The 12,726-nt window shown below is 45.0% G+C and overlaps 1 protein-coding gene across 3 annotated transcripts in view; it reads left to right on the top strand.

The window, feature by feature from the left end:
* LOC105478308 (glutathione S-transferase omega 2) overlaps positions 1 to 6,545 on the top strand; it is a 29,170-nt gene extending 22,625 nt beyond the window's left edge. For 2 of the 3 annotated variants that reach the window (XM_011735425.3, XM_011735423.3), the window contains 2 exons: positions 4,691 to 4,797; positions 6,255 to 6,545. In XM_011735425.3, coding sequence (XP_011733727.1) covers positions 4,691 to 4,797; positions 6,255 to 6,411 — 264 coding nt within the window. In that variant the 3' untranslated portion in view covers positions 6,412 to 6,545. Of the gene's footprint in view, positions 1 to 3,244; positions 3,685 to 4,690; positions 4,798 to 6,254 lie in introns of those variants that run through there. The other variant, XM_011735424.3, reaches the window with a different exon arrangement.
* Positions 6,546 to 12,726: the final 6,181 nt, after the last annotated feature.

The raw sequence follows: 12,726 nt of genomic DNA, 5'->3' as shown, positions 1-12,726 counted from the left end.
CATTTGCATTGCTCGCTCGTTACCTCTCATCGCGTCCGTCGTCTTATTTTTCAGTGAATTGGAGAACAGAAAATTTTAAAATAGATTTTTCTAATATTCTAGAAGGTCAAACACCTTTCTGCAAAATATCTAGCATGCTAAAGGGGAAGTAATTTTACATGTCTGGGGAAGGTACCATGTTTGCATTAGAAAGGAGCTCTTCTATTGTACTAAAGACTCCCAACAAACCTCTTGAACTCTTAAGCCTGAATTGAAAATGTGTCAATGTTTTCAAAAAATCTGAGGCCTGGAAGCTAGAGCCTCAGTTCCCTCGCCTGCCATTTGTAGAAGCCTTATAGGGGATATCTGGGGTCTTTGAAGAAAAACATTTTCTAAGAAGGCTATTTTGGTTTGCTTGCTCATACAAAAGACAGTGGTTCTGAAAGTGAGGAATGCCATCGTGAGGGAAGCTATTCAACATTAAGAATGGCCAATATCTTTTTTTTTTTGTCTTTTGAGACGGGGTCTTGCTGTGTTTGTTGCCCAGGCTGCAGTGCAGCGATGCGATCATAGCTCTCTGCAGCCTCGAACTCCTGGGCACCACTACACCCGGCTACCTTTTTTATTTTTTGTAGACACAAGGTCTCATTATGTGCCGCAGGCTGGTCTCGAACTCCTGACCTCAAGAGCTCCTTCTACTTTGACCTTCCAAAGCACTGAGATTACAGGCGTAAGCCACAGTGCCCGACCACCGATATCTTTTTTTTTTCTTTTTTTGAGACAGGGTCTCACTCTGTCACCCACGCTGGAGTGTAGTGGCGTGATCACTGCTCACTTCAGCCTCTACCTCCCAGGCTCAGGTGATCCTCCCACCTCAGCCTCCCAAGTAACTGGGACTGCAGGCACACACCACGATGCCCAGTTAGTTTTTTTTGTAGAGATGGGGTTTCACCATGTTGCCCAGGCTGGTCTCAAACTCCTGGGCTCAAGCAATCTGTCCACCTCAGCCTCCCAAAGTGCTGGGATTACAGGCATGAGCCACCATGCCTGGCTGTATCTTTATATGTGATATATAATCTGGTGGGAGAACTCAACATAGAATTCTTTAAAAGGACAGATTGGATATTAACATAACTACTGCTAAGTGGATCTAGATCTAACACCCATTTCTCATTCCATTTCTGATGATAAAACACTTAAGAAAGACAAGACATTGGTAGTTAAGACTGTCAGTTTATTTTGCCTCTGCCTCTATCCTAACATTTTTTCAGAGGAGTAAATGGAAGGGACTTGCTTTAAATTGAGTACAAGAAATAACTATTTTAGTAAAGTTGCCTGATCTGCTTATCAGTGGAATAAACCAGGAAGGAGAGAATTCTGATAAGCTCTTTCATCATGACTGTGTTGGAATGTCTCATCCCTCTGTCACTTGCTTTGGTTTGAGCTTCTGATTCAGACAGCATGAAAGAGTGAGACTAAGAAGGAAATTCTTCTCACAGAGAAGCTCAGAGCCGAGCCAGTCCTTGGCTGCAGAGAAGGAGGAGCTTTCAGAGTTTGCTGGTTCCAAGTTTTTTTCTGTTACTTACATTTAAAGCTGGAACAGAAGGTCAAAAACCAGGAAGGAAAACAGTATCAAGATATCAAGTCATGGTATTCTTTTTCATTCTTACAGAAAAGAATTCACAAGAGACGAGGAAGCTTTTTTATTTTTATTTTGTTTTGTTTATTTATTTATTTTAAGATGGAGTCTCACCCTGTTGCCCAGGCTGGTCTCAAACTCCTGGGCTCAAGTGATCTGCCTGCTTTGGCCTCCTAAATTGCTGTGATTACAGGCGTGAGTCACTGCACCTGGCCGGTTTTTTTTTTTTTTTTTTTTTAGACAAGGCCTTGCTCTGGAGTGCAGTGGCGTGCTCACAGCTTACTGCAGCCTTGACCTCCCAGCCTCAAGCGATCCTCCCACCTCAGCCTCCTTAGTAGCTAGGACTACAGGTGTCACCACCATGTCCAGCTAATTTTCGTATTGTTTGTAGAGACGGAGTTTCACCATGTTTCTCAGGCTGGTCTCAAACTCCTTGGCTCAAGCAATTTGAGGAAGCTTTTCATTAGAGTCTAAAAATACATATTTGAAATTGAATGACATAAGGTTGACACTAGTCTGGGAATTAGGAAAATACGATTTGCATGTTAGTTCTGGTGTGATCCAGAGAGCCCCTTAACCTCCTTGGAACTGGGTTTCCTCCTCTGCATAGCAAGGCTCCCCTGTGCTTCCCCGTGGGAGACAAGAATCACATCACTGGCATGTTTTCCTCTCCCCTTTGGCTGCCAGGAAACTCAAGAGTCAAATTCAAGGCTTTATTGAAGGAACTCTGCAGGACCCAGGACATGATATCTTGATACTGTTTTCCTTCCTGGTTTTTTACCTTCTGTTCCAGCTTTCATTTTCCCCAATTATAGCATTTTATTATTTTTCATATTTAGTATGTAGTGCACATTTTTACACTACACTTCTAATCCTTTGTGTAATGATCATGGTAGAAATAAATGGCGAAATGAGGAGCTCACACTTAGATGAGTTTCAGGGGCCCTTCCAGTCCCAATTTTCTAGGATTCTTAAGGGGAAAAAGTAATTTTACATGTCTGGAAGGTTCCAGGTTTGCACAGAAGGGAACTCTCCTATCGAGAGTCCTGAAGACTTCAGCAAACCTCCCAGGAGGCCTGTCCAGGATGTTCTCCTCCGTCTGTAAAGGAGCGAGCACTTAGTGCTAATTTAGGGAAAGATAGCTTTTCTGTTGGGATTTCAGACTTGCCCTGCTTGAAATTGGTGGGGAAATACCTGTCTGGGATGGGGCTCAATAATCTGCAGCTGTATTAGGAAATGCCAGTAGTTTTGATGTGGGTGGTTTCAAGATACATTTGGAAAATGTGAGGGAAATGTGTATGTGCATTTGCTAGGCGGGGGACTGTGCTATCCCTGCCCCGGGACCCTAATCCACAGCTTGATTCTGGTCCTTTTGCCCTCTGTCCCTCACCAGAACCCTGATATTTCCAGATGAAAGCAAGAGTATAGCTTATTTCCACAACTTACCTGGGCCCAGCAGTCAAGATCTGTAGCTCTAGGGAAGTATCGAGTTGATTATGAAGTATATAGGTCAAAATGAGTAGCTTGCTTGATTTAACCAGGTAATTCGTGCCATACTTTTCTCTCTGGGAAGACCTGTACCAACAGTCACCTCTGCTAAACACTTTTGCTTTTTTAAACTTGCAGGTACTTTTTTGGGGCCGTCTTTGGCTACCTGTCTGTTGTGAGTTTGTTTTCTTTACAGTCCCTCTACCTGGGTTTAGTCTCATTTGGGAATGAGAAATTTTATTTTAATGCATTAAGTAATAGTGTTGAGTGGCCAACAAATGTGAAGTTTGAAAAGCTCAAATGAAAAAAAAGTGTGATAGAAACACAGCGTTGGGGGCCGGGTGCGGTGGCTCATACCTGTATTTCCAGCACTTTGGGAGGCCAAGACAGAAGGATCCCTTGAGCTCAGGAGTTTGAGACCCCTGCACAACATGGCAAGACCCCAAGACCCCATCTCTACAAAAAAAAAAATATATAAAAATCATCCAGGTATGATGGCCTGCACTTGTAATCCCAGCTACTTGGGAGGCTGAGGTGGGAGGATTGCTTGAGCCCGGGGGAGGTTGAGGCTGAAGTGAGCTGTGATTGATCTACTGGACTCCAGCCTAGGTGACAGACCCAGACCCTATCTCAAAAAAAAAAAAAAAAAAAAAAAAAAGAAGAAGAAGAAGAAGAAGAAGAAGAACACAAGGTTAGAATTTGAGAGGGCCTATTAAACAGGATGCTCTTTCCTGCCTTAGTTTTGAATTAATTGAGAAGATAAAATAATAAGGCATGGAGATTACAGCATCCCCTTTCTTTTTTTCTTTTTTCCTTTTTCTTTTTTTTTGCTCTTGTTGCCCAGGCTGGAGGGCAATGGCACGATCTTGGTTCACCACAACCTCCGCCTTGTGGGTTCAAGCAATTCTCCTGCCTCAGCCTCGCGAGTAGCTGGGGTTACAGGCATGTGCCACCACTCCTGGCTAATTTTGTATTTTGAATAGAGACAGGGTTTCTCCCTGTTGGTCAGGCTGGTCTCAAACTTCCCACCTCAGGTAATCCACCCGCCTCGGCCTCCCAAAGTGCTGGGAATACAGGCATGAGCCACCAGGCCCGGCAGAATCCCCTTTCTTATTGATAAAGCAGATCTTGGAGAATGGGAGATCCTGAGTGGGGTTCCTAATAATAGACTTCAACATCATGCTGAGGCTCCCCTTGTCCTCAAGTAATGGGCAGTGCTGGCCTGAGGTGGATCCTCCTCTGTCCAGAGCTCAGCTTATCCTTGGAAGGCTTAGCACATGGAGGAGCTGTTCCAGGCTAAGAGGAAGGGGCTGGGCTACTCTGTGGGGGTGGTTCTTCCAGTTTCTCCAATCAGATGAGCCTCACTGTCACTCTAGTGTTGAAAGGAAGGAAGAGACAAGGTGGCCAGGAGTGTGACCCTAAAAGAGGCAGAGGAAACCTCAGAGAAAGGGAAGAAGCATTCTGCTAACCAGAGGGAGAAGGATAGAGGCCTCAGTTCTCCCTCTCTGGGAATTAATTTGAGATTTGCATTTAGTGTCAGGAGATATATAAACTTATTTGCTTTTGTTTTGTTTCCATTTTTAGATTCTTGAGTATCAGAACACCACCTTCTTTGGTGGAACCTGTACATCCATGATTGATTACCTCCTCTGGCCCTGGTTTGAGCGGCTGGATGTGTATGGGATAGCGGAGTAAGACATTTGACCTTGTGTTGGTAAATTCCCGGAGTCACACTGAGTAACACTGCTTAAGATGGTCTGCGTGCCCCCTGTAGACATGTTTCAGAATGTCTGTGAAGTGAATCAGGTTTCTAAACCCCAGTGTGTGCTTCCTTGTTAAAAACACAGGTGCTTTTCCACTGCTAACTCAGACTCACACTTTGCCTGCATTTCTGCAGATAAGACCCCTAGTCCAGGAGCCTCCCACAGACTTCAGAACCTGCTGTCCTCACCAGCGCCCCCACATGGCCGGTCTGAGAGCTGGTGGAGAGTCACAGTCACAGTGCCCAATGCTTCCACCTAGTCCTGCCGGGTCCCCAGTGGACACCATATACCTTAGTCACGTCTCATTGCCGGACAAATCTTCCCCCAGATAGTAATAACCTTATAAAAAAGATCTGTGTAGTAATATATGCTTGGTGTTGGAACATACAAACAAAATGGCAATGAACACTATGGAACTATGGAAGTGCAGGGACGTTAAAGGTGAAGAAATAGCTGTGTAGGCTTCTGGGCAGAACAGTGAGTGCTCTGTTACTTCAAAGCTCGGAGAAGCTGGACATGTGCAGACGCCCACCCTAATCCAAACCACTCTCATGGTGGGTGCTGGACATTTCTGGCACTTGGAAATCCGGCCCTGCTGAAGCAGAACTGTGTTTGCACCTTCATAACCCGTGGGCTGGAGCCCACCCAGGCACTGTCTCCTGCACTTCCGACTTCAGCTCTCTTTGAAGGAGCTTAGATACGACATACCAGGATATTTAAAACTCAGTCTCAAACATAAAATTTACAAAAGGCGGTATCCTCTGAAGACAGAGCATGGAATCACAGGTTAGGAAACCTCACTTCTAGTCCTGGATTTCCCACAACCCACTCGTATTATCTTCAGCTTGTCGCTTTATAAACCCCAGAACTAAATGTCCTGGTGGATCCTTGAAAGAGCCCTGTCAACTCCATGATTTCAAGGTTTCATTATTGTTTTATTCATTTTAAGCATGTTTTGGAAATTATGTCTTTATTTTTTTCTATCCTCTAAAGTAAAATCTGAGAATGACCCAATAATGTTTGTTTCAGAGGGTTGTCTTTTTGTTGGCAAACAGTGAAGCACATGTAAGGTTCTCAAGCTTTAAAAATATATATTTATTAAAAAACAAAAAAACCCAATGACGCACAGACATGTTATTTTCCCAGAGCCATCAGTCCAAAGTATTTCACTGTATTATTAGAAGCAACAACAACTTCTACACATTTGACTTTTCCAAAAATAAGATTTTCCTCCAGTAAGTTATCATTCTCACTTGATAATAAGATAACAGATAATTCCCCAAATAAACCCATTTTTCATATCTTGCAAATCTAAAAAGCAATGTGCATCCCCTTTCCTGATGCCTCCCCCTGTGCTGTGCTGACGCTTTTTTCCTGTCTTGCAGCTGTGTGAGCCACACGCCAGCCCTGCGGCTCTGGATATCAGCCATGAAGTGGGACCCCACAGTCTGTGCTCTTCTCACAGATAAGAGCATTTTCCAGGGCTTCTTGAATCTCTATTTTCAGAACAACCCTAATGCCTTTGACTTTGGGCTGTGCTGAGCCTCACCGTCCACCCCTTCACCGTCCAGAATTCCCCAGCTTGTTGGGAGTTTACATCACAGATTGTCTTGGGAATCAATCTGTCTCACTTTCTTTTCTTTGAAGTTCCCAATAAAATGCAAACAGGAAATGTATTCTTCCAATAATCATTTATCTGACTCCTCTAACCCACAGCTGCCGCTGCTGCTGCTTTTTTATTTTTATTTTTTGAGACAAGATCTTGCTTTGTTACCTAGGCTGGAGTGCAGTGGGGCAGTCACGGCTCACTGCAGCCTCGAACTCCTGGGCTCAGTTGATTCTCCCGCCTCAGCCTCCTGAGAAGCTAGGACTACAGGTACACGTCACCATGCCCAGCTAATGTTTTTAAAAAAATATTGTTGAGACAGGGTCTCACTATGTTGCTCAGGCTGGTCTCCAACTCCTGGTCACTCTGGGTCATCCACCCAACCTGGTCTCCAAAGTGTTGAGATTATAGGCACGAGCCACCTGCCCTGCCTAGTCTGTAGCTTCTGTTTTCTAGAAAGTTCCTGGTGCTAATGTCAGAGCACATTTTGGGAGCCTGTGTGCCTCCTAACTCCTTGGCCTTCAGCCTCGTTTGATCTCCAGATTATTGGTGCAGATGCTGCTGCTGAGGTTCAGGGTCAACCTATGATTGATGCTTGTCACTACAGATTGGCACCCTCCAAAGACCTCCCTCGTGGAAACTTAAGAAGAGGGAGAAGGAAGAAGAAAACACTCCAAGCCCGAATACCTTCCATTTGGCAAATGAATGCCGCTGTCCACGTGGGCGAGCATGAGTGTAATTCTCCAAACTTTGGCCATGGGCCTGGAGACACTGAGGGTCTTGTGACTGGAAAGAATTCCAAAGCAGGAAATGAAACACCGATTTATCACCCAGGACTAACTACGTCAGAATTTCACTGGTGCTGTCAGGGCTCAGGATGTCTCACAAAATGTTCTATAGCCAGCATCCTGCCTTAAAAAAATACACACACCCTAAACCCAGCCACAAGCAAAGGTCATTCCATTGGATTTGCATCACACTCTCTTCCAATTCCTCTCAACAAATGCCTCTGGTTACCTGTTGTGTACCAAGCCCAGGGGCACACTGGGGATAAAGTTGAAAAAGACACTGGATCTGTCCCTGGGAGCCCCCATCTCTTCACTTACCTTGGTTGAGGTTTTGAACCTAGTGCTTTGGAGCTGCTTGTCTGGTGTGGGGATGCTTGTCTGTGATGGGGCCCCTCTGCCAGCTTCGCCAGGCAGTACCACCCCACTGAAGACAGCAAAGAGCTGAGGATGGCTGGTGCCAACAGGTCCCTTGGGCTGGGAGCATCTACTGCCTCACTGTGGGAGGGGGACCAAGTGTGTCCAGTGCCGTTTCATCTCAGTGTCTGAGGATCAGCCTGTGATCGTTTCAGCTTTGCTCACGCTGGATGCTTTCCCATCCTCCTAGCTGTGCGGAGACACCAGGCAGCAACAGGAGCGATGTTTTGCCTTGTCTGTGCCCCCCAAAGGAGCTGTCTGCCGCCTCTGCCTCTGAGACAGCCCAAACCAGCCCTCCTCTCTCCCCACGTCTCAGCCTGGCTCTGCCATCTGCTGGCTCCGGGTGTATTTTGACCCATGCAAATAGTTACCAGGTGTTACTCTGTGCCAGCTGGACAGAAGCAAGCCTGCTTGGTGAGATGGCCAGAACTTCCAGAAGAGGCACCGCGTGACAGGGGCAGTCTGCCGCACCATCTGCTCCGGATGTGGAGCCCTGTTGCCATGGCACCCAAGTTAATGCTGAGTGAGGTCTGTGAATCACCGTTTCCCTGGGATCTTTGCTCAAAAAGAGGGGAATCTTCTCCTGTGGCCTCTCGTAGGACTTAGGAGATTGATCAGCCTTTTGCTGGTACAAATGCTGCATGCTAGTGAGTGCTTGGCGTAAGACCAAAGTTACTACTGATGCAACAGGAAATGGCATGCCTCTGGCTCACCAAAATGAAGGTGTTCTCTTTTGGGGCTCCATACACTAATTTAGAAAGCTTGAAGAACCAGGAATTATAGAATGGAGAAAAGCACTCATGGGGGAGGTTTGCATCCTGGTGGCCTATAGCCCAGTTTGGGATTTGTGTGCCTCTTGGCCAAGCATGCTCCCTGGGGTTTACCAGGGTCCTGGTCACCTGCACGTCCTTACACTTCCTGCATCTCACTTCTTTGTCACTCATCTGACCCACAGAGAAAACTGAGTTGTCAATCTTTGAATAAAACTAGAAGGATGTCGCCTGGAGGAAAGAGGGAAGGAGGTAACTAAATAATGCTCCATGAAGGACTTTTAAAATATGCTTCTTAAATAAATAATACATGTGGAAAGATAATACATATGGATTAAAAATGCAGTAATGTAAAAGAATAGAAAGTCTTCCATTATCTTATGTCCCAGAGATAACCACTTTTACTAATTGGTGTCTACCTTTTTTTTTTTCCTTTTCTTTTAAATAATAGAGATGGGGTCTCGCTATGTTGACCAGGCTGGGCTCAAACTCCTGGCTTCAAGTGATCCTTCCATCTTGGCCTCCCAAAGTGCTGAGATTATAGGTCTGAGTCACCATGCCTGGTAGGTGTCTATCTTATAAAAAGCCCTACACTTAAGGATTTAAAGGTAAGAGCCTGTATGAGGCCATTCTCATGCTGCTATAAAGAACTGCCCAAGACTGGGTAATTTGTAAAGGAAAGAGGTTTAATTGACTCACAATTCCGCATGACTGGGGAGGCCTCAGGAAACTTTCAATCATGGTGGAAGGGGAAGCAAACACGTCCTTCTGCACAAGGTGGCAGAAGAGAGAAGTACAGAGCCAAGGAGGGAAAAACTCCTTATAAAACCATTAGATCTCGTGAGAACTCACTCACTATCATGAGAACAGCATAAGGAAAACACCCCCACAATCTAATCACCTCCCTTGAGGTCCCTCCTCCAACATGTGGGCATTGTAATTCAGATTAAAATTCAAGATGAGATTTTGGGTGGAGCACAGCCAAACCATATCAGAGCCATTCTCTATCTTTTGCAGATTGGAAAAAGAAAAAAAAAAAAAGTTTAAACCACAGCATTTAAAAGAAGTCGTTGTCATAGATGATGTTAACATCAGAATGGAGGTTGTGTGGAGTTCCCCTCCTTGGAGGTTCTGAACTACAGCCTATCCTGGACTGAGTCCAGTTACAATCTAACATGGCTAGGGGGAGGAGGGAGCATGATGGGGCTGGGCTTGTGTGGCTGGGACAGCTGGCTGTGGTCATAGTGCTGGTGCTGGAGACTAAGTGGTACTTGAAATTTCTTTTAGATCTAAAATTCTGTGATATGGTTTGGATCTGTGACCCCCCCAAATTTCTTGTTGAAATTAATCCCCAGTGCTGGTAGGAGGTGATTGGATCATGGGGGCGGATTTTTCATGAATGGTTTAGCACCATTCTCTTGGTGCTGTTCTCATGATAGTAAGTTCTCATGAGATCTGGTTGTTTAAGTGTGCAGCATCTCCCTGACCCCTCTTGCTCCTGCTCCCACCATGGGAGATGCCTGGCTCCCCCTTTGCCTTTTGCCATGAGTGGAAGCTTCCTGAGGGCTCTCCAGAAGCAGAAGCTACTGTACTTCTCGTACAGCCTGCAGAACCATGAGCCAATTGAACCTCTTTTTAAAAAAACTTTAAGTTCAGGGGTACATGTGCAGGATGTGCAAGTTTGTTGCATAGGTAAACATGTGTCATGGGGTTTGTTATACAGATTATTTCATCACCCAGATATTAAGTCTAGTATCCATTAGTTATTTTTCCTGATCCTCTCCCTCCTCCCACCCTGCACCCTCCAATAGGCCTCAGTGTGTGTTGTTACCCTCCATATGTCCATTGTTCTCATCATTTAGCTCCCACTTATAAGTGAGAACACGCAGTTTTTGTAAACCTGTTTTCTTTATCAATTGCCTAGTTTCAGGTGTTTCCTTTTAGCAGTGTGAGAACAGACTAATACAGAAAATTGGTACTGAGGAGTGGGGCATTGCTATAAAGATGCCTGAAAACGTGGAAGTGACTTTGGAACTGGGTAATGGGCAGAGGTTGGAAGAGTGTGGAGGGCTCCAAAGAAGACAGGAAGATGAGGGAAAGTTTAGAATTTCCTAGAGTCTGGTTGTATAGTTATGACCAAAATGCTAGTAGTGATATGGACAGTGAAGGCCGGGCTGAGGAGGTGATGGAAATGAGGAGCTTATTGAGAACTGGAGCAAGGGTCACTTTTGTTATACTTTAGCAAAGAACTTGACTGCATTGTGCCCCTGGCCTGGGGACCTGTGGAACTTTGAGCTTGAGTGTGATGATTTTAGGGTATCTGGCAGAAAAAATTTCGAAGCAGCAAAGCATTCAAGATGTGCCCTGGCTGCTTCCAACAACCTATGCTCATATGTGTGAGCAAAGAAAAGACATTAAATTGGAACTTACATTTACAGGGGAAGCAGAGCATAAATGTTTGAAGAATTTGCAGCCCCCTATGTGGTAGAAAAGAAGAGCCCATTTTCAGGGGAGGAATTCAAGCAGGCTGCAGAAATTTGCGTAAGTAAAAAGAAGCCAAGTGCTAATAGCCAAGAAAATGGGGAAAAGGCCTTGAAGGCATTTCAGAGACCTTTGTGGCAGCCCCTCCCATCACAGACTCAGAGGCCTAGGAGGACAGAATGACTCTGAGTATTAAAGTAGATTTAATCTAAATCATAAAGTACGAGCTAGAGCATTCCCTCCAGTGCTGCAAAGACTGCCTGCATGTGGTTCCCACATTGTTCCTTGGAGCTTTGGTGGTGGGGGTGGTGGTGGGGGCAGGTGTTATTTTTCTTGGTTTCTCACCTTCAGGTTTCCTTACCCATGTTTCCTTTGTCAGAGTCATTGGCCTTGATGGAGGGGGGACTGGGTTACTCTGAGTTGAGAACCAAGCTTGACTGCCCTGTGGTTTATAGCAGCCTAGCTTAGTTTGTTGTCTGAAGTCTTCACAAATAACCAAATATCCAGCCCAATGCAGTTCTCATTGAGTAATCTCCAGTTCCCACCCCCTGCCACACACACACACTGAACACTGTGCCCACTTGGGAGACCCATTTCCCATTTATTGTCATCTTTGAGTGCCTGGAAGGCTGAACATTTGATCTTTTCAAACATTTTGCTCTCATCTGACCTGTTAGAGCTCTTGAGCCTTTGAAAATGCCATTTCCTCTACATACTATTCTTCCTCAGAGCAGCCCTATGTTTTTTTTCCCAACCAGTCTTTTCTCTTGCAGAGTTCAGATCAAAATTCTTCTTTATGTAAAGAGAAGTGGTGTGCTATAGGGGTTACAAACAGGGCTTCAAGGTCAGCGTTGGGTTCAAATTCCGGCTTTGCAACTTAAGTTTCTTGAGTAAGTTGCTTCACTTCTATCAGACTCAGTTTCTTATCTGTAAAATGGGACTGCTTAGTACCTATTTCACAGGGCTGTTAATTAATGATGGGCTCATCTATGCAAGGGCTTAGTATCAGCTGGGTGAAACTCAGTGAATGGCAGGCAACCTTATTATGATGAGGCTTCTGTCAGTGATCAGACTTGAACCCTGTGCTCATCCCCCCATCACTTTGTGGAACTAGATGTCCTACATTGCATATGGCTTGATTCATGGTTTGGAGTTGTTTTCTGGTTGTTTCCTGTGTGCAGGTTTAATCTCAACCTGTGATCCCTTGAAAGCTGTGATTTTATCCCTCCCCCTCCTCCTCCCTCACACCCCAAGGCCAAGTTTAATACTGCACATTCTGAAATTTTGCAATGTTGTTAATGATGTAAGATAAATATTCTCTCCCATGTTTCTGAAGAATACTCAGAATCTCACTACTCTCTGTTAAAGAAAAAAATCATTCACTGACACTTGTTTAAAGCATGTGAAGGAAGAATTACTCATAACCATTGTGATAGGTGCAGGGACCACTGCAATGAGACTTTCGCAGTGGGGGAGGGAGATTGGGCTCAACTCTGAGTACAGGATGAACAAGTGGGTAAATTTATAGCCCAGGAGTAGAGCAGAGGTCACTGGATTGAAAATTACTCGGAGGAAACATCAGGGATAAGGAGGATTCTGGCTAAACTGACCTAACAGGATTCTTGCTGAAGAAGGCCAGGATGATCAGACATCACCTGTGGGATGGCAGAGGACAAGGGACTTGATCAGATATCAAGGATGATCTGATATTGAGGTGGGGAAGTTCTTTTGCCAAACTAACTTAGCAGGGTTCTTTGGTAAAACAATTTTACAAGGACATACACAGATGGACCTAGGA

This window comes from Macaca nemestrina, chromosome 9, assembly GCF_043159975.1.
Source record: "Macaca nemestrina isolate mMacNem1 chromosome 9, mMacNem.hap1, whole genome shotgun sequence".
Classification (NCBI taxonomy): Eukaryota; Metazoa; Chordata; class Mammalia; order Primates; family Cercopithecidae; genus Macaca; species Macaca nemestrina.
Note: the sequence above shows the minus strand (reverse complement) of the source record. Positions and strands in the feature narration are given on the sequence as shown.